At 38.2% G+C, this 27,348-nt stretch overlaps 1 protein-coding gene across 11 annotated transcripts in view; it reads right to left on the bottom strand.

Moving 5' to 3' along the window:
• Positions 1-26,563, bottom strand: part of LOC133865433 (dynamin-related protein 5A-like) — a 31,059-nt gene extending 4,496 nt beyond the window's left edge. Inside the window, exons 1-5 of one of the 11 annotated variants that reach the window (XR_009899723.1) lie at positions 26,125-26,563; positions 24,962-25,012; positions 21,614-21,701; positions 7,224-7,368; positions 7,039-7,086 (exon numbers count right to left, since the gene is read on the bottom strand). Coding sequence is in view for 2 of the 11 variants with exons in the window: in XM_062301839.1 (XP_062157823.1) it covers positions 21,614-21,639 (26 nt within the window). In the remaining 9 variants the exon portion in view is untranslated. Of the gene's footprint in view, positions 1-7,038; positions 7,369-10,039; positions 11,611-20,788; positions 21,236-21,613; positions 21,705-22,176; positions 22,865-24,961; positions 25,013-26,124 lie in introns of those variants that run through there. The other 10 variants (XR_009899721.1, XR_009899722.1, XR_009899727.1 and 7 more) reach the window with 10 other exon arrangements.
• Between the last annotated feature and the right edge of the window lie 785 nt (positions 26,564-27,348).

Genomic DNA, 27,348 nt, shown 5'->3' on the forward strand with positions numbered 1-27,348 from the left:
TGCGGTTAAAATTAAGAAGATGATTGAAGAGGAACGCATTTATGAGTTCTTGAGTAGATTAAATTCAGAGTATGATCCTATGCGGGTTCAGATTTTTGGGAAGGAACCTCTTCCATCACTTCAAGAGGTCTTTTCATACATCCAAAATTAGGAGAGTTGTCGTAGCAAAATCCTAGTTCACAGACCCAATCTGCTCTCACGGTGCATCTTAACGCCCTTCGAAAGGTGATTTTAAAGTTTGAGATGGTGGCGGAGTTGCAGATACGATCTCAAATGACAAAGATAAATTATTTTGTGACCACTGTAATAGGTTATGGCATACTCGAGAGACTTGCTGGAGACTTCACGGTCATCCTACTCAGGGTCGTGGGAGTCACACAGGCAGAGGAACCAGGCCCTTGGCCAATCATATTTCCATAGTTGAGATGGCCGTCCCTGCACTCGATACTCATTATTCTGCCACTGATATTGGGGGCCTGAGTAAAGACGAGGTAGAGGCACTCCCTCAATTTATGTCTCGATTGGACACACTTGTTACTGCATCCTCTTCCCTCACTCTTACAGGTAATTTAACAACTGCTCTAAATGCATTTGCTATTCCCTTTGATGATCCGTGGGTTATTGATGTTGGTGCCTCTGATCATATGATTGGTATGTCCCCTTTATTTTCGTCATATAATCCTTGTTCAAGCAGAGACAATGTTAGAATAACTGATGGTTTTTTGTCACCAATGGGTAAAGGATCTATTCCTGTCACCTCTTCTACGACCTTGTCCATTGTACTTCATGTTCCTGATCTTCTTGCTAATCTGTTATCAAATTGCACGTATTACTCTCAAGTTGAATTGTCGAGCAATTTTTTACTCTTACTATTGCTTCTTTCAGGACTTAATCACGGGGAAAATGATTGGCAATGGTAGCTTGAAGGATGGCTTGTACCATCTGGACTCTACAGTTAGAATTTGGCTCTGACATCAGCGATTAGGGAAATCCTTCCTTTTTGATTTTGCAATGCATGTTTCATGAGTTATTTTTGCGTAATAATGTTTCTAAATTTCAGTGTGAAACTTGTGAACTTTCAAATCACCATTATGTGTCTTTTTCTCCTAGGATCAATAAAAGTGATGGTGTGGGGCCCCTTTCAAATAGTCTCTTTATCTGGTCATTGGTGGTTTGTCTATTTTATTGATGATTTTTCTTGAACCACATGCGTCTACTTGTTAAAGGACAAAAGTGATGTGCTTTCTGTGTTTCAGATGTTTCATAAAGTTGTGCAGACTCAATTTAATATCAAGGTTAAAAATTTTCGTTCTGACAATGGAGGTGAATATATGTCCAGTGATCTTGGGACATTTTTTCGAGAGCAAGACACTCTACACCAAACCACATGTGTCGATACTCCGCAGTGTTGCTGAACGGAAAAATCGGCATCTTCTAGAGGTAACTTGTTCCCTAATGCTTGACACGCATGTTCTCAAATCTTATTGGGGGGACCCCTTACTCACTGCTACCTATCTCATCAATAGGATACCTTCTCGGGTATTAGATTTCTAAAAACCTCTTGAGGTGTTCTTCCCACCTCTCTACTTCAAAATGTGTCTCTCCAAAAGTTTTTGGTTGTGTATGCTTTGTCCATGTTCATGGTCCTGCTCGGGGTAAGTTAGACCCTCGAGCCATCAAATGTGTCTTTGTGGCCTATTCTTCTACTCAGAAGGGGCACAAATGTTATCACCCCTCATCGAAAAAACACATTGTGTAACGACCCAGGAAAAAGCGTTAGCCACATCTACGCTATCACCCCAAAAGTACTAGTCAATTTGAAGCTTTTCTTAGAATCTCTTTTAAAGCCTAGTTTCACCTAGTAACTAAGCAATGTAGAACTTAGCACTTATGACTATCTTTATAAATCACTCCCTCTATGTGAGTGATTCATCTCTTCCCAATATGAGACCGGGGTGTTACAAACTCCTCATCTTAAACCCCTGACGTCCTCGTCAGGGCCATGTCATACGATACTCCAGTACCACATGACCTAGTATTACTAGGTGGCTCTGATACCATTTGTAACGACCCAGGAGAAAGCGTTAGTCACATCTACACTATCACCCCCAAAAGGACTAGTCAATTTGGAGCTTCTCCTAGAATCTCTTTTAAAGCCCAATTTCACCTAGTAACTAAGCAATGTGGGACTTAGCACTTACTATCTTTATAAATCACTCACTATGTGAGTGATTCATCTCTTCTCAATATGAAACTAAGGTGTTACACTTTGTCTCCATGGATATCACTTTCTTTGAAACACATTCATACTTCTCTTCATTCCAAACTCCTCTTCAAGAGGAGAGTGAGATTGAAGATGATTTTTTTACTATGTTACCTGTCTCTACTCCTATACCGGAGTAGGCGCAACAAGAGCTTACTAATGAGCCTCCTACTAAACCTACTGATAAGCCATCTGCACCGCTTGTGGAAGAGTTGAGAGTTTATTCCAAACGCTAGAAAAATAAGACTATTCTTGATGCTACATGTCAAACATCCGATCCTGACTCAGGTAATACTACTTCTACTTTTGACATGAATTCTGTAATACATGTTGTCAATGATACGAGTCTACCCACTATACAACGCAAAGGAGTTAAGTCATGTACACTACTTTCCATTTCTGATTTTGTTTCTTATCAACATCTTTCTTTACCATATCATTCTTATGTGTCCAAATTGTCTTCTATGTCTGTCCCTAGAAAAATGTACATGAGGCACTTAGTGATCCAAAGTGGAAGAGAGCGATGCAAGAAGAGATGAAAGCTCTTCACAAAAACAAGACTTGGGATCTTGTTAAATAACCTAAAGGAAAAAAAAGGTTGTTGGATGCAAGTGGCGTTCACTATAAAGCATAAGGCCGCTGGTTCTGTGGAACGATACATGGCTAGACTTGTTGCAAAAGGCTTTACTAAGATCTATGAGATTGATTATGAGGAAACATTCGCTCTAGTAGCAAAGATGAACTTAATTAGGGTTTTAGTTTCTATAGCTGCAAATTTGGATTGGCCTCTACATCAATTTGATGTAAAAAGTGCATTTATTCATGGAGACCTAGAAGCATAAGTATACACGAAAATTCTCATTGGACTGGAAGATTCATCCTCAGTAGGAAAAGTGTATAAACTAAAGAAGGCTTTGTATGGCCTAAAACAATCTCCAAGAGCGTGGTTAGAGCGATTTTCCCAGGCTATGAAGAGATTTGATTATAAGCAGAGTCAGGTCATACACTCTTCATTAAGCATTCCATTCAAGGAAAGATGCAGCTTTAATTATGAATGTTGATGAAATTGTCTTAACAGGAAATGATGATGGAGAGATACAGAACTTAAAACATCGTCTTACTAACGAGTTTGAAATAAAGGATTTGGGGAGTCTAAAATACTTTCTCGGCATTGAGGTAACAAGGTCAAAGCATGGTATATTTATCTCCCAACGAAAATATATACTTGATCTTCTAAAGGAAATAGAAATGCCCAAATGTAAATCGACTGACAATCCAGTAGAGGTAAATGTTAATTGGAAGAAGATAATGAGAGCCCTTTGAAATTGATCAACACTTTTTTTTTTAAAAAAAAAAAAAAAACTCCGAGAAGGTATCATATGTACTCCATATGCGAAGATGGGAGAACAACTTGCAGATATCTTGACAAATGGAGTATCTAGTGGTGTTCTTCATACAATCTTATGCAAGCTGGGCATGCAAGACATCTATGCCCCATCTTGAGGGGGAGTGTTGAAGATTTACTGAATATTTGATCCACCGTGATAATTTCTTATTTATGTTTATTTGATTACGTTGTAATACTTTCCATATTAGGTTCTAGGTTTCCCTATTTAACCCATGTGTGGCCGTATGGAATGAGAGAGCAATAAGAATTAGAAAAATTGCATCATTTGTTTCTATAGTTGACCTAAATTACAAACCGCTTCTTTTGGTATCAAAATTAATTCAGAAATCCCTACAGTTGACCTAATTAACAAATTGCTCCCTCGAGTCAAATTTCATTAAAAATATTAATAGATTATGTTAGGCGCCACGTGTCAATCTTAATAAAAGAAAATAAACAAAATATTAAATATATAAAACTTAAAAAATTAATTTTTTTTAAGAAAAAAAAAATTGAAAAGAGAAAAGGGGTGACTGCTGGTTGGGAAGCCACCCCTTTGGAGGGTGGCCAGGCCAGACCCAAAGGCATATAGCGGTGGCGTGCGGCCACCCCCAGCCAATGGGGTTGGCCGCGCGCCACCCCCAACCTGATCTAAGGGTGGTGCGCAGGCCACCCTCGGCCTCTGTGCCACCCCTAGATGCCTTTGGAGATGGTCGCGCTCCACCCTTGGCCACCTCTAGGGATGGCGCGCAACCAACCCCATTGGCTAGGGGTCTTTTTCTTTTCAATTCTTTTATTTTATTTGTTTTTCAAGTTTTATATATTTATATATTTAATTTTTTTTTTATTAAGATCAACACATGTCACCATGTTATTGGCGCTTAACGAAATCTGTCAAAATTTTTAACTGAATTTGACTCGAGGATGCGATTTGTAAATTAGGCCAACCATAGGGATATTTAATTTAATTTTGATACTATAGGGAGTGATTTGTAATTTAGGCCAACCACAAGTACCAATGGTACAATTTTCCCTAAGAATTATTCTAGTCTTTTCTCAATTCCTTTTTCTACTGGATAGTCAAAAAGTTCTCTTGTGTGGGCAAAGAGAGAGCAGGTAGACGCCATGGGAGGGATAGTTTTGACTCCAAGGAAGTAATTTAAGTTTCCAAGATCTTGCATCGCAAAATCAGTTTTGAGAAGCTTGATGATGGAATCAACAGCCATAGGATGGGACCCAATCACAATGATGTCGTCAACATACATGAGATAATAGATAGACAAGGATCCTTGGCGGAAAATGAATAAAGAGGAATCTTCTCGTGAGCCTTGAAAGCCGAGTTGCAAAAGACAAGTGCTTAGCCTAGAGAACCATGCGCGAGGGGCTGGTTTGAGGCCCTATAAAGATTTGTGGAGACAACATACATGGTGAGGAAATCGGGGGTGTCAAAAACCAGGAGGCTGGACCATGTACACTTTTTCTTCCAAAAAGCCATTGATGTAGGATGAAATTTACTAATATTTTCGGTGAAAACGAAAATAGAAAAAATATCAAAAATAATATTGGAGCAGCATCATTTGATTAGAAATTTACCTGTTCTCAGACAATGAAAATACAAAAGGAAAGATCTGGGTAGCATCTCTCCAGCAAGAATGATGGGTAAACTTCACTGCGAAAGCACGCAAATAAATTAATTTCAAGACTTTTTTTCTTCTCTTGTGATTTCTCAAACTTTATTTGGCGTTCCCTTTAGGCTAAATGCAGTGGATGCCAATGATAGAGTTAGGCCAATGCCAATGATATAAAGACAAGGGAATGACAAATGCCCAGAAGGAAGGCTCTCCTCTTTCTTAGATGTTCTAATGGTGGGATTTTAGCTTTGTCCGATTTCCCACCAAATAACGTTCCTTAGATCCCTAAAGCGCTGTACGGAGAGGTTTGGGGTAGGCTACCTTGGTTGGTATTCTTGCCTGTGGTGACTTCTACCTCTGATAGCCTTATGCTATGCTATAAACGACGTGGCTCCATTCGGTATCAAGCTGTATGTGGTTCTATTCGTCCCGATATCTTTTATATTGAAATTCAAATAAAAAAAAATGTAGTCAATTGGTCGAGAGAGATAAACCCGCACAACATTTTATAACCCTCGAACCGAAACCCTTAACTCGAGATGGAATTCCAGAACCTAAACAACTCAGTTGAGAGCTCCATGATCGGTTCAAGGGAAGGTGTGACATCCCACATCACCTGGGAATGGGAATGTGTTTATATGTATAAACGCACAATTTTTGACACAACGCGTTTTAAAGCCGTGATGGCCATGAACCTAAAAGAACTCCGCAGTTAAGCATGCTCCTGCGAGAGTAGTACCAGGATGGATGACCTCCTGGGAAGTCTGGTTCGGGGGAGCCAAAAGTAGACAATATTGTGTCACTGGGGGCCGGTCGTTACATCTGGTATCAGAGCCATTGCCCAACCTGAGATGGGAGGAACGTGCACAAGCCCATGAGGATCGCCAGTGGACACTTTCTGGGACGCCAATAATGGGGTGATCCCATAAAGGTCACCAGCAGGGACACTGGATCCCAAGAAGGGGTGATTGTGACGTCCCACATCGTCTGTGAATGAAGATGTGCTTATATATAAACGCACAATTTTTGACACAACGCATTTTAAAATCATGATGCTCATGAACCTATAAGAACTCCACAGTTAAGCGTGCTCTTGTGAGAGTAGTACCAAGATGGGTAACCTCCTGAAAATCTAGTTCGGAGAAGCCAAAAGCGGACAATATTGTGTCATTGATGGCGAGTCGTTATAGAAGGTCTACCAATGATTGATAGGCCATACACCACCCCCCCCCCCCCCCCCCAATCCGTCTTTTGATCCCTGTGATCATCCTATTCCCAAGGAGCCTTACTGATCAAGCTATGGAATGGTACTTCACTCTCCCCAAATAGAGAGAGACCTTCCTTAAGTTCTACTTTTTCACCTCTCTTTCCCATCAAGCCTTTTCAAGGAAGCTAGCTCCAAACCCTGTGGCGGATCTTTCTTCATTGGATTCAAGTCTTGCATGAGCCAGCAGCTCACAAACATGGAAGGGAAGAACCCCTCTTCCCTTCTAGGTTGGATTATCCGATTCGGGGTAATTAAACTGTATGAGCAAGGCTCGGGATATGGTTCTCTTATGGGGAATAGGCTGAAACAGCAACAGGCAACAAAGACTTATGAATTGCATTCAGGCTCACCTGTACTTTTTTGTGTGTTAGCCAAGTGCAAGGCTCACTCGGCCGGCAAATATGCACTTTCTATCCAAGGGAGGAGGCTCTCTCAATCTCCAAGAAGAATTAAATAGTTGAGCATAAATAAATATAAGAGAGATAATTACCTTTTCCGCTTCATGAACTACCACCCTCTGTCAACATGTCCTCATGAACTGACAATTCGACCAAAATAGAGATAATTACCATGTTTATACTTCAAGAATATTAAGTTCTTAGTAACACTGAAGAATTAGAGTGAATTAGTAAATTGCGAGAGCTATAAAGCTATCTATTTTTAGGCTTAGCATACCAAGAGAAAAACAGTTACAACCCATGTGGAATCAGGAGTAGCAGTATGACATAGCAAAAGACTAAGGTAACTAATCAAAGAGCAGCGTCTTTGATTCTGAAAGGAGAAGTGTCTTTGTCTTCTACCCAAAAAGATAAAAACAAGCCTGCAAGCAAAAAGAAAGATAAAACTCCCGCAGAATATATGAAAGAGAAAGCAAAAATGAAAAAATGGTTGAATTTCTTGATATGAGCCTTCTTTGATTGATCTTTGGTTTCTTATCAAAATATTTGAGAGAGAATTCTCTGATTTGATAATAATTCAATGGATTTAATTTTACATAATAAGCAAGCCTATTAATAGAAGAGAAATACTTAATAAGTAAACCTATTTGTTTTACATAATAAGTACACCTAATCCTAAAAAGGAAAAGATTATAAAATAAATAAATAAATAAAAACTATTTATTTACTTGTTTTTCTTTTTTACTGGGGACCACATGTCCTGCATCACAGTAGGAGTACAAAAAAAGAATCTTAGTGCTACTAGGATTCAGCCACTAGGGCAATTAATCCCCTAATTCCCCTTGTGCCACATGGCCATGGGGAAAGTATTTTTCTCCCCATGCGCCTTGGACTAGGGTCAAACTAGGGCTTTGACTCCAATTCCTCTTAGCCCAATGCTTGGGCTTGGATATTCACCCTGCCTAATGCTTTGTTCTCTGTATGTCTTAGGAATTAAATTCTTCAAGCCCAAATATAAGCATGTACCTAGTTAATTTACATTAGCTTGGTGAGGAACATAAAGGAAAAAATAAAACTAGCTTAATAGGCCTGTGACCCAGCTTTCTCTATAACTCTCACCAGACTCCTGTTCAACTATATTTAATTCCACTAAAGAAACGTAAGTGCATTCTATTATTTACTTTTTATTAATACAATTAATCTTTTTATTACTAATTTTATTTATTATTCTCGTACTTGTGAAAGTCTTATCACCATATACATTGTATTTTGGTATTCCTTACCAAAATGCCATGGCCAAGGACTGAGAATAATTCAGTCCATAAAATCTATATAAATGAGAAATTTCATATCCTTTGAATATAGGACTTGGATTCTCCTTCATGAGAAAAACTTTCTCACAACGCTTCATGTAATCACCCAACGCACCTAGCATTGCCATCGCCATAGCCAAGCATGAATGGTACTCCCTCACTTAGCTACCCAAACAGCGACTAGTACGCACCTCTAGCATTGCCACCACCATCGCCAACACCATACCAAAGCAAAAAACTCCCACCTGGGCCGACTGAGGTGCATCTTGTTGCCATTGTCGTACCGAAAAAGCTCGAGGTGAGAAACTCTTGCCTGGCTGATTGGTGTACACCCTATCGAGGCACGAGTAGTACTCCCTAATTGGGCTACCCAAACAGTGCCATGTACGCTTCCCAAGTATCGTCATCGCCATCACCATCTCTATAACAAAAAAATCAAGGCGAGAAACTCCCGCCAAGGCCTACTAGTGTACATCCCGCCAATTGGGCAACATGGAGCAACCATTAGGTTTGTTGCTCAAAGGGAGTACTAGAGTCATGTTTACAAGAAATTGTTGGTTTTATTAATGATCAAACTGACGTTTTTGTTTGTAGTATTGATCATTAATCAAGCATTGTTGCTAGTTGACCGTTGTTGATTTTTAGTTGTTTGTTGTATTGATGATCAATCAAATGTGATTGGTTGTGGTTGACAAATGTTGGTTGGATTGATTATCAATCAAACGTTGTTGGTTGGCCGTTGTTGGTATTCGGTTGTCGGTTGTATTGAAGTTCAATACGACGTTGTAGTTTGTTGTTGGTAGTTGGTTGTGGTTGAAGTTGACCGTTGTTGGTTGTATTGACGATCAATCCAATATCGTTGGTTGGCCATTGTTGGTTGTGGTTGATTATTGTAGATTGTATTGATCATTTGGTTGTATTTGAGCATTGTTGGTTGTATTGATAATCAATGCAACGTTGTTGGTTGTGGTTGACTGTGGCCATTGTTGGTTGTGGTTGATTATTGTAGATTGTATTGATCATTTGGTTGTATTTGAGCATTGTTGGTTGTATTGATAATCAATGCAACGTTGTTGGTTGTGGTTGACTGTTGTTGGTTGTATTGATCATCAATCAAATATTGTTGTTGGTTATATTGATAATCAATTTGATGTTCTTGTTGGTTGTGATTGAGTGTTGTTTGTTGTGGTTGACTGTTGTTGGTTGTCTATGTTTGAGCGTTGTTGGTGGTATTGATAATCAATCCAATGTTGTTGGTAACTGATCATCATTCAAGTGTAATTAGTTGGTTAGATTGATCATGGGAAACGTAATCATCGTTGGTTGTTGATCATAATAATAACTAGAATCATGATTGTCGTAGTTAGTTCTTGAGATCTGACCAGGCATTTGTGTTTTTCAATGAGATCAGATTTGCTCTTGGTGTTTTCCGGTGAGATCCGACCGGCCTTGGTGTTTTGTGTAGACCAGTTAATGGTGCTTTTCAGAGAGATTTGACTGGCCCAGATGTTTTGCAGCAAGATCTGACTGCCCGTTGTAGTTTTTCCTACAATATTTTGATTGACATTGAAGATTTTGGCGAATTTTGTTTCGATGTTGGATTTTTGTGGAATTTCAACTTGTTTATGTTTGGTTTAGAGCATTTTCTTGTTCATGTTTTTTTTACAAGTCCATCTTTTTAGTCTGTGTGCTCCAAGCTGTTCCAACTTCAGGGGGAGTATTAGATTAGCATATTGAAATTCATTTTTCAATGGAAAACATTTTTCCGAAAAATCCTCTGGCTTTCAAACCTCCTTTGCAAAACTTACAAACATATATGTATAATAAAATATACGAGCTTGGGAAAACAACAACCTCTATCACCTCAATGAACTCCTCAGCCGAAGGAACTATTAAACACAATATTTCTAAACATGCTTTCAAGGCTACTAACTAGACTAACTCTAGTTAGCATGAGGCCTCTTGGAAGCAATAACCAAAGCCTATATGGATCAATTCTGAGTATCTGAAACACAACTACAAAATTCAACCAAATCTGTACATGATGCACATGAGTTTGATTTTTTTTTTGCTACTACATGACTCGAAACATGCCTAGATCAATACAGTGTGGTTTGGATGCTTAAAACTCATGATTAAAGGACCTTAGAACTGATTTATAGGTCTCTGGAGTTTCTGTCCAGAACCTAAAATCATCCCTAAAATTAGTTTTTGAAAACTACTTTTGAGGTTTTAAAACATCACACACCAACTATGTAATCGAGGAATTGAAAACATGAAAGTTGCATCAAGAAAAAGTTGTCTGAGGCTTGGCCGATCATATAGGTCCCTTTGGAAATATTTGTCATGCATGAAAAACAGTCAATCTGGAAAATATTAAGTTGGTTCGGTGATTAGAAATAAAAAAGACTCAATATTTGCAAAAATGTCAAATAAACATGGTTTTCGGGTAGTTTAAGAAATATCAGTTTAGGGTGTTTTGAAAACTGAATAGAACAGAAAATAAAACATGATTCTATGATACTATCATGTAACAAAACAACATCAAATCATTTGTTCATGCAATCTATGACATGCTCCCATGCAAACATAACCTATTCTAACATGATTTCATGAAAACTATACAATATACAAACTATTTGAATAAAACAAGCATAGGATAATGAAAACTCACAAAGGGAATTGATGAATTGATGAAAGAACTTGTGCTTGAGGTGCTGCACTATTGATGAGAGAATGAGAGAAAACAAAATTTTCTACAAGCACAAAGGGGTCTGCGGAGCTTAGGGAGCTAGCATTTTTGTGTTCTCTGGAATTTTTGGTAGAAAAGTGAGAGAATGGGGGCTGCAAAAGGGTAATAAATCCACTTTTAAAAAATTTGAACAAACCTGGATAAAACCACTGGATATGCGGCCAGGGCTTTTGTGGCTTTGAAAAATATTTTTCCAGCTTTGTTTTAAAAATAAAAATATGAATGCATGGGACATGATTTTGATGAAAACTATGCCCTAACATGTTTAACAATGCAATAAATGTCACGTGGCATTTGATGCCCAAGCCAATTTTTCTTGGAAAATTTTAGAAAGAACAAGTGAAGAACTACGTTATTTTAAAACAAACTGCAAAAGCTGAAACCACTTACTTGATGTTTTGGCCAATCCTTGGGTTTTGGGCAAAATCTTTTCTTCTTGCTCCTCAATGAAAAACGTGCGACCTCAGGGATTATGAAACCTTCAAATCTTCTCACCAATTACTAAATATAATCGAGAGTGTAGGCTTCTCAACTTGGTCCTCACAATACTTTTTCTTATTCTTGATAATACTTCAAGAATATTGAGTTCTTAGTAAACACTAAAGAATTAGAGTGAATTAGTAAATTGTGAGAGATACAAAGCTATCTATTTATAGGCTTAACATACTGAGAGAAAAAAACAGTTACAACCCATATAGAACTAGGAGTAGCAGTATAACGTAGCGGAAGACTAAGGTAACTAATCAAAGAGCATCGCCTTTGATTCTGCAAGGAGAAGCGTCTTCGTCTTCTACCCAAAAAAATAAAAACAAGCCCACAGGTAAAAAAAAAAAGATAAAACTCCACAGAATGTTTGAGAAAGAATTCTCTAATTTGATAATAATTCAATGGATTTAGTTTTAGATAATAAGAAAGCCTATTTATAGAAAAAAAAAAAAAAAAAAAAATACTTGTAAAGAAAGTAAACCTAATCCTAATAGAAGTAGTAAACATAATCCTAATAGCAATAGTAAACCTGATCCTTAAAAGGAAAAGATTATAAAATAAATAAATAAAAACTACTCTTTTTTTTTTTTAGTGGGGACCGCATGTCCTACATCACAGTAGGAGTAGGAAAACAAAATCCTAGTACTACTAGGATTCGACCACAAGGGGAATTAATCCTCTAATTCCCCTTGTGCCACACGGCCATGGGGAAAATATTTTTCTCCCCATGCGTCTAGGGCTAGGATCAAATTAGGCTTTGACCCTAGTCCAATTCCTCTTAGCCCAATGCTTGGGCTTGGGTTTTACTCCTAATCCAATGCTCTATTCCTTATATGTCTTAGGAATTAAATTCTTCAAGCACAAATAAAAGCATGTACCTGGTTAATTTACATTAGCTTGGTGAGGAACACAAAGGGAAAAATAAAACTAGCTTCATAGGTCTGTGACCCAGTTTTCTCTATAACTCTCACGAGACTCTTATTTAACTATATTTAATTCCATAAAAGAAATGTAAGTGCATTCTATTATATACTTTTTATTAATACAATTAACCTCTTAAACATTCTTAATATTTTTTTTTATAAGTAAGATTTCATTAAAAAGCGCAGAGGGGCGCAACCCTAGTACACAAGAAGTATACAAAAGAAGCCCCTATACAGAGGAAATAAAAGAACAAGAAAGTAAAAAGTCAGCGAACAACATACTACCCGGGCTATGCGCCGACACCCAAAGATATAACATATTAAGCACATTTCTACAAAGAGCCCCAACCGAAACCTCCACATCCTCAAAAAGCCTAGAATTTCTCTCACACCACAAGCCCCACAAAACACATAAAGGAACCTGCTTCCAAATACGGAAACCAGAACCACGACCCAACACAGTGCCCCAACCAGTCAATAAATCCAACACACTACTAGACATAACCCACTCCATCCCAAACAAGCTATAAAAAAAAAACTCCAAACAACCTGTGCCACATCACAATGAAGAAGGAGGTGATCAACGGACTCCCCATGCTTCTTACACATAACACACCACTCTACCACCACAATACCACGCCTACGTAAATTGTCATGAGTTAAGATCTTTCCTAAAGCCGCTGTCCAAACAAAAAACGCAACCCGCTTCGGAGCTTTAACACGCCAAATACCCTTCCAAGGAAAATAGGCCGCCTCGTGACACACTAAAGCTTTGTAGAAAGTCTTCACCACAAAATTCCTCCTCTTGGAAAGATTCCACACCACCCTATCAACCTCCCCATACCGAACCCGAGTAGAGTATAACTGATCAAAGAAGGACATCACCATCTCTACCTCCCAATCCTGAGCATAGCGCGTAAAGAGAACATTCCAATGAATCACGCCTCCTACCATAGACAAATTATCCACCACCTAAGCATCAGGAGAACACGCAATAGAGTACAAAGCTGGATAATAGAGCTTGAGAGGCTTGTCCCCACACCAAAGATCATGCCAAAAGCGAATATGAGACCCATCACCCACCTCAAACTGCAAAAACTTGGCAACACTATCCCACCCCCTTCGAATAAACTTCCAAACACTGACACCATAAGGCCCCGTAACTGGTAAGGACCACCAACCTCCTCTCACACTCCCATACTTCACCTCAATCACCGATCTCCACAAAGCATCGCGCTCCTGAGAGAACCTCCAAATCCATTTCCCCAATAAGGCTTGATTAAAATTAACAACATTACGAACACCCAATCCACCAGCCTTAATTGGAGTACAGACTCGATGCCAATTGACTAAATGAAATTTAGTCTCATCACCCAAACCACTCCACAAAAACTCCCTTTGAAGCCGCTCCAATTTCTTAGCTACACTCACAGGAATAGGGAACAGAGATAAGTAATAAGTAGGAATGCTAGAAAGAGTACTGTGAATCAAAGTCACCCTTCCACCCTTGGACAAATAAAGTTTCTTCCAACTAACCAACCTTCGTTCCACCTTCTCAATAACCCCATTCCAAATAGAAATAGATTTGAACAACGCCCCCAACGACATACCCAAATAAGTCATCGGCAGAGACCCAATTCTACAACCCAAAATATGTGTCAAAGACTCTACATCTTCCACCTCGCCAATAGGGACCAATTCGGATTTGCCTAAATTGATCCTCAACCCTGACACTGCTTCGAAACATAAGAAGGTACACCTCAAATTTCGAACATGCTCGACCTGTGCTCCACAAAAAATTAAGGTATCATCCACAAACAATAAATGATTCACCACTAAAGCTTCATTACCCTTGAAGCCCACTGAGAAGCCTAAAAGTAAGCCTTGGAGCATAGCCGCATTCAACATCCTGCTAAGCACTTCCATAACCACCACAAACAGCAGAGGAGAAAGAGGATCACCTTGCCTAATCCCCCGCGAGCTCTGAAAGAAACCAGAAGGGACGCCATTAACCAAAATGGAAAATTTTACCGTAAAAATGCAAAATTTAATCCATTCTCTCCACCTCTCCCCAAACCCACACCTCTGAAGCATGTAAAGGAGGAAATCCCAATTCACGTGATCATAAGCTTTCTCCAAATCCAGTTTGCACAATAATTCGACCTCCCCTGACCGCCTTTGGCTATCCAGACATTCATTGGCTATAAGAACCGAATCCAAGATTTGCCTTCCACCAACAAAAGCATTCTGAGAGTTCGAAATAATTTTCCCCAGCACTAATTTAAGCCTATTAGCAAGGACCTTAGAAATAATTTTATAGACCCCTCCCACCAAACTGATAGGCCTAAAATCCTTAACCTCCAAAGCATCAGCCTTCTTAGGAATAAGGGAAACAAATGTTGCATTCAAACTCCTCTCAAACTGGCAACTATTATGAAATTCTGAAAATACCGTCATAATATCTTTTTTGAGAACCCCCCAACATTTCTGAAAAAAAGCCATAAAAAAACCATCAGGCCCCGGTGCCTTATCCTCATTCATCTCCCGCACCACCTCCCACACCTCCTGCTCCTCAAAGCCTCGTTCTAACCAAAGACACTCATCCGCATCAATGGAGGAGAAAGAAATTCCATCCACCCTAGGATGCCACGAACTCTGCTCGGTGTACAGAGAGTCATAATAATTTACAATATGATCCTTAATTTCCCCTGGATCAGAAGACAAAGCCCCATTGATCCTCAAAACTCCCACATGATTGTACCTCTGATGCGAATTGGCCATCCTATGAAAGAATTTAGTGTTATTATTCCCTTCCTTCAGCCATAGAGCCCGAGATTTTTGCCTCCAATTAACCTCCTCAAACAGGAGAGTTTTTTCCAGCTCCTGATCATGTCTGACTTCTGAATCCGCTCCTCCTCCACTAGCCCCCGAGCTTCTTCAAAACACTCTAGCTCTTTAATACCTTCTAATAATTCCTCATTCTTCCCCACGTCACCGAAGACCTCAGCATTCCATATCTTCAAGTCCACTTTTAAAGCTTTCAACTTGCTAGCCAGCACAAAACTCGGCAGACCTCAAAAAACATAAGACTCCCACCAACGTTGCACTTGTTCAACAAAGCCAACATATTTGAGCCACATGTTTTCAAATTTGAAGTATTTTTTCCCTTCCCTATGCGATCCACAATCCAACATCAAAGAAAAATGGTCTGATAAAAGTCTAGGCAAACGACTTTGTGACACATCAGGGTAATGTTCTTCCCAATCTGGAGATAACAGAAACCTATCAATTTTAGACCATGCCTGATTATTGGACCAAGTGAACTGCCCACCTTGGAGAGGAATATCCACCAAACTCTGCCCACGTATGAACTCCGAGAAATCTTCCATAGCAGCAGAAAAACCACCACCTCCCGATCACTCACTCGGAAACCGCACCACATTGAAATCACCCCCAAAGCACCACGGTCTATCCCACCAACTCATCAAGCCAGCCATCTCATTCCACAAAACCCTCCTCTCCCCATCATCATTAGGCCCATACACACCTCCAAAAGCCCACATAAAATTATCAACAGTGTTACGCAAAGAAACGACTAGAGAATACCGACCCATGCATTCATCCACCTTCTCCACAACCCTCTTATCCCACATAATCAAAATCCCACCTGAAGCCCCACTAGCCCCCATATAACACCAATCCACATTATGGCAACCCCATAAACTTCGAACCACCTCTCTAGAAATAACTTCCATTTTTGTCTCCATCAAACACACCAAATCAACCTTCTATTCTCTAATGAGCCCTTTAATACGCAATCTTTTATCCAGCTCATTAATCCCCATTACATTCCAAGAAAGAACTTGTTCAAACAGAGCCAACAATTTATCTTCAAATTGGTCACAAGACACTCCTACTAGTTTGTAGTAACCCTTCACCCTCTCCATCGCCCATCTAGGAGACACATTCGAAGCAGAATCCTTGTCCAACTCCACTGCCAAAGGCAAAACCGATAATGGGCCCAAACCCTCCACCTCATCCCCTACACCACCCTCCACATTTACAGACCTGAAATCAGAATGGAAAAAGGAGGAGGACAACTCCTTTGAGCCCTCCTGTTCTCTAGGAATGCCCACAGAGGACACACCCTCCCCCTCAGAAATCGAAACAGAAACCAGCCCATTCCTAGGCATTGAACCGAAAGGGTCAGAAACCAAAGAAGGAGCAGAGGGGGAAAAATTCGAAACAACCAAAGTGTCCAAACCAGCCCCGACCACCAGTGCACCTTCTGCATTCATCGGAGAGTCGACCAAAGCAAGATTAGCCTCCGGACCCTCCAGACCAAGAATCGAAGACAACCCCAGAAAAAAGTTCCGGATGAGAGACCAAGCTGGCCAAATCGTGAACACCCGTAGAAGAAGACGACCCACCAGAACCCTCTGGAGTCACCGGAAAAGTACCCATCCTTACCGACGAACCCACTCCATCCTCCCTAGCCACTGCGACCGAATCAGGCCGATGGCCCTGCACGGGTCTGGAAGACTGGTTCTCCGGAGCAGAGAAACCGGACGTTCGAGACACTATCACTTTAATTCTCTACCTCTTTATCCTTGAATTACTAATTTTATTTATTATTCTCGTACTTGTGAAAGCCTTATCACCATGTACATAGTATTTTTGGTATTCCATACTAAAATGCGCTGACCAGAGACTGAGAATAATTCAATCCATAAAATCTATATAAATGAGAAATTTCTTATCCTTTGAACAAAGGACTTGGATTCTCCTTCATGAGAAAAACTCTCGCAATACTTCATATAATCACCCAATGCACCTAGCATTGCCACCGCCATCGCCGAGCACGAACGATACTCCCTCACTTGGCTACCCAAATAGCGACTGGTACGCACCTTTAGCATTGCCACCACCGTCGCTAGCACCGTACTGAAGAAGCTCTAGGCGAAAAACTCCCACCTGGGCCAATTGAGGTTCGTCATGTTGCCATTGCCGTACCAAAAAAGCTCAGGGCGAGAAACTCTCACCAGGCCAATTGGTGTACATCCTGTCGAAGCACAAGTGGTACTCCCTAACTAGGCTACCCAAACAATGCCATGTATGCTTCCCTAGTATCGTCATCGCCATCACCATCTTTGTACCAAAAAAAAAATAGGCTGAGAAACTCTTGCCTAGGCCAATTGGGGTACATCCTGCCAATTGGGCTACATGGAGCAACCATTAGGTTTGTTGCTCAAGGACAGTACTAGAGTCATGTTACAAGTTGTCGTTGTCATTGGTTGGCCGTTGTTGGTTTTCAGTTGTTGGTTTTATTCATGATCAATCTGACATTGTTGTTTGTAGTATTGATCATTAATCAAACATTGTTGTTGGTTGACCATTGTTGGTTTTTGGTTGTTGGTTGTATTGATGATCAATCCGACGTAATCAGTTGTTCGTTGTTGGTTGTGGTTGAGCATAGTTGGTTGTATTGATGATCAATCCAATGTGTTAGTTGTTGTTGACAAATGTTGGTTGTATTGATCATCAATCAAACGACGTTGGTTGGCTGTTGTCGGTTATCGGTTGTATGGAAGTTCAATACAACGTTGTAGTTTGTTGTTGGTTGTTGGTTGTTGGTTGTTGGTTGTGGTTGAGGTTGACCGTTGTTGGTTGTATTGACGATCAATTCAATGTTGTTGGTTGACCATTATTAGTTGAGGTTGACTGTTGTTAATTGTATTGATCATTTGGTTGTAGTTAAGCGTTGTCAATTGTATTGATGATCAATCAAACGTTGTTGTTGGTTGTAGTTGACCGTTGTTGGTTGTATTAATCATCAATCAAACATTGTTGTTAGTTATATTGATAATCAATCTGATGTTCTTGTTGGTTATATTGACGATCAATTCAATGTTGTTGGTTGTCCATTGTTGGTTGTGATTGATTGTTGTTGATTGTATTCGTTGTAGTTGGTTATCCGTTGTTGGTTGTATTAATGATTAATCCAATGTTGTTGGTTATATTGACAATCAATCCAATGTCATTGGTTGTGATTGAGTGTTGTTCATTGTGGTTGACTGTTGTTGATTGTATTGATCATCAATCAAACATTGTTGTTGGTTGTCTGTGTTTGAGCGTTGTTAGTGGTATTGATAATCCATTCAATGTTGCTGGTTGTCCATTGTTGGTTGTATTGATGATTAATCCAACGTTGTTGTTGGTTGTGGTTGACCTTTTTTGTTGTATTTATACCATGTACTATTCAATTATACAACCTATTTTGACTCTAAGAGATACTCGAAAATGCTGGTACAGTAAATCAAATTGTTTGGAAAGTGGGGTAAAGCTTGGCAACAAGTTGAGCAAAACTTTCATACTTTTCTAAGAACTCCTACATTGGCATTGGCATTGTCAACAAGCACCATACTAAGCTCATTAATGGCGTATTACAGCGTACATTAGGCAATAAGGAATCAAACCCAAAACAGCATATTAACTCTCAATGACCACATGATATTAGTTTAATTTCTTGACATCCTTCAACAAATCAAGAGTAATCCAAGACCAAAAACTATCTATGAAACCAAAAGGTCAAAAAAATTAGATTGACATTTTTAAGTCACTTACAGTTCCATCAAACTACTATACTATCAAATAAACATCAAACCATAATAGTACAGCTGAAGTAGAGAACTCCTTTTATGTGTTAAATCTCTTGTTTGGGCTATTTTTGCCCATATACAAAATATTTAAAACACATTGAATAATCTTGTGGAGATACGGCAAAATATATGCTGAACTAGAAAATTGAGAAGCAACTAAAACGCTTTGTATAAGAATAAGAAGAAGTAACAAAAATTATGTAAGAAGCGCATAGAAATATGCGTATGAAGAAGGAACTAATGAGCTACTTGTCCAAAATAAAACAAAACCTATAAATTGACATATAGAAGTATTAAATTATAATAAATTCCCAAACTAAGATCAAATTTTAAGAAGAACAAGCGAAGAACTATACTATTTTAAAAAAAACTGCAAAAGCTGGAACCACTTACTAGGTGTTTCGGCCACTCCTTGGGTTTTGGGCAAAATCTTTTCTTCTTGCTCTTCAATGAAAAACGTGTAGCCTCAGGGATTATGAAACCTTCAGATCTTCTCACCAATTACTAAATATAATTGAAAGTGTGGGCTTCTCAACTTGCTCCTCACAATACTTTTTCTTATTCTTGAGGATACTTTAAGAAGATTAAGTTCTTAGTAAACACCGAAGAACTAGAGTGAATTGGTAAATTGTGAGAGCTACAGAGTTATCTATTTAAAGGCTTAGCCCAATGCTTGGGCTTGCGTTTGGGTTTTATCCTTTACCCAATGCTCTGTTCCATGTATGTCTTAGGAATTAAATTTCTCAAGCCCAAATAAAAGCATATACCTAGTTAATTTACATTAGCTTGGCGAGGTACCCAAAGGAAAAAATAAAACTAGCTTAATAGGTCTGTGACCTAGTTTTCTCTGTAACTCTCACCAGACTCCTATTTAATTACATTTAATTCTACTAAAGAAATGTAATTGCACTCTAATATTTACTTTTTATTAATACAATTAGTCTCTTAAACATTCTTAATATTGACATTTGATTCCTCCATGAAATCTTCCGTAGCAGAATTAAAGTCAAAGACACTATCACTTTAATTCTCTACCTCTTTATCCTTGAGATACTAATTTTATTTATTATTCTCATACTTGTGAAAACCTTATCACCATGTACATAGTATTTTGGTATTCCTTACCAAAATGCCCTAACTAGGGACTGAGAATGATTTAATCCATAAAATCTATCTCAAGGGAAAATTTATTATCCTTTGAATAAAATACTTGAATTCCTTCTTGAGAAAAGTTTTCTCACAATGCTTCATGTAATCACCCAACACACCGAGAATTTTTACCACAATAAAGGTTTCATTCTTAAATGCATCAAAGTGACATCCACTTGACATTTATTTGAGTTCCCAATTCTCTCAGGATTTAGAATCAATATCATAAAAAGTCTCGGGAATTATAGTCATTTTATTGACAGTATTTTTCAGGAAAGACAACTCTCATAATTTGTTCAATGCAACACACCTGCACATCAACCCGAAGCCTCCAGCTTCGCTTAATGTGTAATAGTCTTCGCAAATAGAATGTCTAATTCCATTACCGACTGCAAACTAAATATTTAAAACTACAAGATTTATAGACTAAGACCTTGTGTGATAACCCCATTATTCACACCATAAATCATATTCAACGTAATCTAAGGACCTTTTACATGCACAACATAAATCTTTATAATGAACATGTAAAAAGATCATATATCATATACTCAAATAAATAGATCAGTAAATAACAACTTTTATTCATTACAAACTCAAATGTCATAAAACATTGGGATTTCGGGCATAATCTCCACCATAGAATTGGTTACATTTGTTAACTCCATGCTAATTTCAACAATCAATCATGACCAAGTTTGCAAAGGAAACAATCAAACAATAAAGGTAGAAAAGATTACAAGTGAGACACACATCTTAAAGGCAGAACGGTAGCCAGCATTTCAATGATGATTATAAGGCATTACCTTCTATCATTAATGACTAACGCACCAATACCCACTCGATGGGCGGCATTTAAGGGTGAGAGTTCCCTCTTAGCCTCTCCTTTCCTCTACTCTCCTTCATCCAAATGGGCAATTTTTCTTAGAAGAATTTGTAACAAGGACAACATCTGTAAACATTGAAGCAACAAGCTTGTGTGTGTGTGCGCGCGCGCGCGCCTGTGCCTGCATGCATTTGTGGCATATAAGTTTTTCACAAAAATAACTACTAGGAGGGAGAAAAAGAGTATCTTGTTGGAAAGTTACCCTCTGAAAATTTTGTTGAGGAATATGATAGTCAAATGCTATGTATATTAGTGGTTGGCAAAGAAAACATCCAGCAAGAAATATACATCAATTTCAGATGCAGATTCACACAATTCCTATTTGTGAGATACAATTGAATTTCTTGAGAAGCAACGCTTGAAGCAAGATTAACAAAAAACAAAATTCAAGGCTGTGAAATAGATTTTTGTAATATGAGAGAGTTTGATATAAACAAAGATGATTCTTTCACAAACCATAAAGAACATGCCAAAGTCACTCAAACCATGACATTATTACCTCATCAAGCTTGGGGAGAGGTGCATAACCACAGCATGCTTCTACATCACATCCAAGACATCCTAATCCACAATGAACTTGCCTCGAGCTGCTTCATAAAGGTCAATTAATTCAATATTAATAGATACTAAATCAACTTCTAGCTTTACAGTCTTGGACAAGCTAGATAAGAGAAAACCTTATTTCAAAGTAAGGATAATATGCACAAACCTTTGAATTGTCCACATACCTAGCCATAAATGATAAAACTGATCACAATAGACATTCCATGTGCATGCATAATACCACTCTTGCTTCATAAATTGTTTTCCTTTATAATATGAGATGGGAAGGGGGGAAGCTAAGATTCAAAACTAAACAGAACAACAGAGGCTAACCAAATACATGATGTCAAACAACCATCTAACAATAATTACATAGATGTTTGATTAGTCAAAAATGTTTTACATTATGTATACATTCCAATAATATGCTGAATTACTTATATCTAATAGTGAATTAGCTATGTTCAAGTTAACTTTCCAAGTAGCTTAACTACTAAATAGGTTGGGAGTTGTACTAACCTCTCAGCTTAAACAGCTACTAAGACTTGTAGCAAGAAACGAGCTGCTTCCACATAAAAAATCATGAACATACTTCATGGGGATGCCATGCTTCTTCTCACGAATATTTCATAGGTTAAGAGCATCCGCATCGAGCTTGGCATTTCAAACTTTTCACCAAATTTTGGTGAAACTTCTCAAAAACTCCTCTGCATCAAGCTCTCCATCATTTCACCAAAATACCTCTTGTTAGAATCCTTCTCCATTTTTAACGCCCATCGAGCTCACGCTATTCCATTTTTTATTATTTTTTTTCATTCTCGCAACTTTCTTCACTTTCCTCTGCATCTCTTTGTCGAGCTTCTTCACTGTGTGTAGAAGTTTTCCCTCTTTCTCAAAACGCCCAAACTCTCCGACACTCCAAACGCTCAAAACGCCACAATCCTCCACTTCTCTTTGTACAGTTCACCAAGACGAGCAAGAAGAGCAAGATTTTGCTAAGAACAAGAACTTGAGCCTCCACTCCGACTCCAAGAAGTCCAAGTCGCGAAATGCTGGGTTTTGCTTCTGGTGCTCAACAAAGTTGCGAAGTGCTGGGTTTCGTCGTCTCCACTCGCAAACACCGAGAGAGTGTTGGGTATTTGGTGGATTTCCCTTCTCAAACGTGAGTTTCATTATTTGTTTTCAATTGATTTAGGGTTTCATTTCGGGGGGGGGGGGGGGGGAAATATTGATTTAGGGTTTGAAATTGTGGGTTTCAATTGGTTATTGAGTTGTGGGTTGGATTTCTTATTTGTGATGTTTTGTTGGATGATTCTCGGTATTTTAGGTTTCTATTTAAGGCTTGAGAATTTGCCCTATTTTGGCCAATTCTAGTGAGAACTTGAGTTCTCTGTTGATGGCCAATGGGGTGGTGTTTGATGGTGTAATTTTGAGATTTTGGTGGTATTGTGTTGATGTTTGCAGTGGCTGGGAATTGAAAATTTGAAGTTTTCAATTCTGTGGGTTGCTGATTGTGGTGGGATTGTTTGATGTTCATATAGTTAAATTGGTTGGTGTCAAAACTAATAAAAAACAATATATAATTAAAATAGAGAAATATTTAGAGAGTTTGATATAGGAAGTTTTTCAAAAGTGAGATAAAATCAAAAAAGTAGATTGTTTGGGTTAAATTTGCACAGTTTGATACAGATGCTCTAACAAGATAATCCATCAAGACCTTAATAATATGTCTAAGGACTGAGGTCCAAGAAAAGGCAAGAGACACTATTTAAACCTAGAAAGAAAACTTCGAATTCACAAGAGAGATGGGAAAAAAAGAGATCATCTAAGGTATTTGTTTTATTATAGCAAACTTCAGTATACATCTTTGTAGATGTTTATCTTATTTAAGAAAGGCTTTTTTCTTCTATCATGAAAACTATCAACTTGTAAAAATCTGTACTTCGTGAAGTCGATGGATGTATTTGGGTTATCCCTATAAATGCTATACCAAATTAGACACATTTACAGTTCCCTGACTGATATTAGATGTATTAAAATCATACATAGCTTATTTTACATTATCAAATTATTGTTATGAAATCTCTTTGTTCTTTATTTAGTAATTGTATCTGGTCAAATGCTTTGGCTATCGCTTCCAAATATCCAAATTGAAGAAGTGTAGCCCTCTTATACTTTCATAGGTCAGCAGCTGACTTTAAAATTTATTATGATGCTATATTTAGAAAGGGACAGTCAGTACCCTTTTCCTATTATACATCTAAAGGAGAAATCTGTTTTTCAGGTCTGCTTACGTATTGAAGCAAGAAAGTCTGTGCCCATCATACAAGTCCTTTCTCAACAAACATGGTGGAAAGGAGATGCTTAAACAGTGGGAAACTCAAATTTTCTAATATTCTAATTGTGGAAAACTCAAATCTAATACAAAATGAGAGGAAGGGAGATGCTTATGCAGTGGCAGGAAGCAAATAACTCAATATATCCCACTAATTTAAAGACAGTCATCATATCACGCAGATGTTTAATTCACTAAAGAGAGACTAAGTGTACGACCAACTAAATCAACCACTACACTCAAAGTTTACATAACAACCATGTCAATTTTTTCCTGTAGCCTATTTATGTGTTGCTAAGTCACTTACTAAGAGAACGTGTTTTTTTTACCAATGTAAATCACAAAGACTACCTACTATCCATAAGATCCACAATCTAATTTAACAAAACCCATGACAGTTTCCCAGGCTTTTACATAGTAAAAAACTACCTCGTCACATGTTTTTGGAAGTCTTGTGTTTAGTTTCCAGAACAGCAATCAGTTTTGTTGCCTACTCTAGATCAACATGCTAAACTTGCGAGTTGAATCATTTGGAAATTAATAGGAGAAATGAATCAAACTAAAAGTAAGAAAATAGGGCACAAGCAAACTAGACTTTTGTAACGTAATTATGAAGTAGTTCACTTTACCTAAAGCTCAGTTCATTCATTCTTCACTCAAAATGTCAAAACTGACTATCAAATTAGAGAAAAATTGAAATGGGTTTAACTCAAATACGATTTACTTTATGGAATTTAAATACTAAAAGAAGAAACACACTGGAAGCATAATGGAGACAGAAGAGCCCTCAGCAAGGAGACGACAGGTAGCTCCCTAGTTCTGTTTGTAGGTTTTGTTTAATACTTGGGAATGTCAATTTATAGGTTTTGTTTTATTCTTTATAGGTTTTGTTTTATTCTGGACAAGCAGCTCCCTCAATTTTTCAGGTGCCAAAGAAAAATAAATAAATAAATTTAGGAATGGTCAGACCTTGTGCAGATACGGCGAAATATGTGCAATAATCTTGTTCAGCCTGTCAACCTACAAAAACAGAATCATAAGAATAAAACTCAACTGTCAAAACAAAATGCAATGAAGGCAGACATCTATGATGATAGAATCAAGCGAGTTGCAACCCCATTTTCCCATGAATATTCAGATTACAATTTACAAATCTTGTTTGCCTCTGTTTATTATAACTTCTCCAGCAACTTGACCTTTTTTTGAATGCAAATCAGAGCAGAAGATAATACCTGATGTGCACTACCCAGATTTGACAGCTATCAAACACATCACGCAGCATATGAATTCCAATTACACAGATTTGAAAAATCAACGCCTATCGCAGCATAGGACTATTAGACATTGTGAAAAAAAAAATTATTTCTCCTTATAAGCTCTCTCAATTTCTCTGGGTGCCGAAGAGTCTAGTTTGAAAAATCAACACTGGCACTCTTCGATAACCACCACGTCAAGAAGACTGCATATACCATACGACCAATATAAAAGTCTGTTTATATCCAATAAACAGAGGAACCCACAAGTTTTTCAGTTCTCAATATCCAAACCCTAATATGTTCATTCCCATGTCACTAGCTGTTTGATTCCCAAGAAACAAATAAAAGACTGAACTTGAGCCACCCAGTTTCTACAAAGAAGATTGGCGTTTTCATCCATTTCCGTTTCAACGTAATAATTGAACAGTAAGTAATTTCATTTTTACAACTTTGTAATTCACAACTTCCTCCTGTTTCTTGGCAACCAAACAAGGAAGAGAAGTGTAATATAAAGCACTGAATAAATGCTATACATCTGTGAATCCGACATTTTTAAAAGGTAGCCTAAAACGTCAATCCCAGTTTTGAATATAAAATAAATAAATAAATAAAAATAGAGAAGACGCAAAAAGATACCATTAGTAGCGTTTATAGTTGATTATTTGAAACTCACTAAAACAATTAATCTGCATTCTATTAAAACTAACACAATCATTCAGCCTCCAGAGTCGACATTTGATTTCATTTCACTTGCTGGAAACTAGAAGCCAATTGTTTCAACATGAACCGCATACGTAAATCCAATTTCCATTCTCTTTCCATTTTTCCCAAAATATCCAGCAACCATTTGAAATAAGGGCACAGAGAAAAGAAAACCTGGAAGTTGCAGCGCGTTCGAGGGCGGAGGGGTCGTGGACCATCTGGAGAATGAGGGGGCGGCGGGTGCCCATCTCGACCTCGCGGACGTTGAAGCGGAATCCAGGGAGGGCTTCGAGGACAGAGCTCTTGAAATCGGATTGAACACCCAGGGCCACGATCTCTGGGATCGGTAGCTTCTCCCCGAAGGCCGCCTCCGCCTGGAGACGGCTGTAGGCCTCGGACCGAGAGGAGCGAGCCGAGGAGTCAGCGGAGGAGGAATGAGAGTGATGGGGGACCTTTTTCTTTTTTTTTCTTTTTTTTCTTTTAGAGAGAAAGGGGTTGGGGAACTTTATAATTTGAATTTGGCTCAGGAAGCCGTTGGGAAATGATATGCGTCTCCTTTTTTTTAAAAAAGTTTCGAGAAGTTTTTTGGTTTTGGGTTTTAAAATCAATTAAAGCCGTTGCGGAACGGGTTTTCAAATGAAATGCGTCTCCTTTTTATCCAAAAAAAAAAAAAAAAACAGAAGAGGAAAAAAAAAAGAAGGTTTCAAGAAGATTTTGGTTTTAAAATTTATTTTTGAAAAATGTGAAATTGATAATGGTGCATTTGGGTTTGTGATTTCAAAAAGTATGATTTAAAAATAACGATTTTAAATTGTGCGATTTAAAAAAAATGATTAAACGTTTGGCAAAATTGTAGTTTGACCTTTAAAATTGCAGGATAGCCTTTTAAAATACTGCGTTTTGAAAAAAGTACCACATTGCCTGCGATTTGAATAAGCATTTTTCTGCGTTTTCAAATCGCAATTTTTTAAAAACGTAATTTTCAAACGGTTCATTTTCTGCGATTTGGTTTAAAATTACATTTTTTCTCTACGAAATCGCAATTCCAAACGCACCCTAAAGTAAATTTGTCTATTAAAGTTTGAGAGCGTTTTGAAAAAGAAAACAAAAAAATTAAAATAAATAAATAAACCCTAATAAATTTTTCTTCCTAATGGCAACCACTATGGTGATGATCTAAGCATACACTAAGGTGTTGCCAGAAAGAGTTAAAATAAATAAATAAACCCTAATAAATTTTTCTTCCTAATGGCAACCACTATGGTGATGATCTAAGCATACACTAAGGTGTTGCCAGAAAGAGCGGCAGACACTACGGTGGCGACAGCCACCAATGGGTAGGCAACTACTATGCTATGAGTGGAAAGGTCATTTATTTTTATTATATAAATGACATGG

This window comes from Alnus glutinosa, chromosome 4 (assembly GCF_958979055.1).
Source record: "Alnus glutinosa chromosome 4, dhAlnGlut1.1, whole genome shotgun sequence".
NCBI lineage: Eukaryota > Viridiplantae > Streptophyta > Magnoliopsida > Fagales > Betulaceae > Alnus > Alnus glutinosa.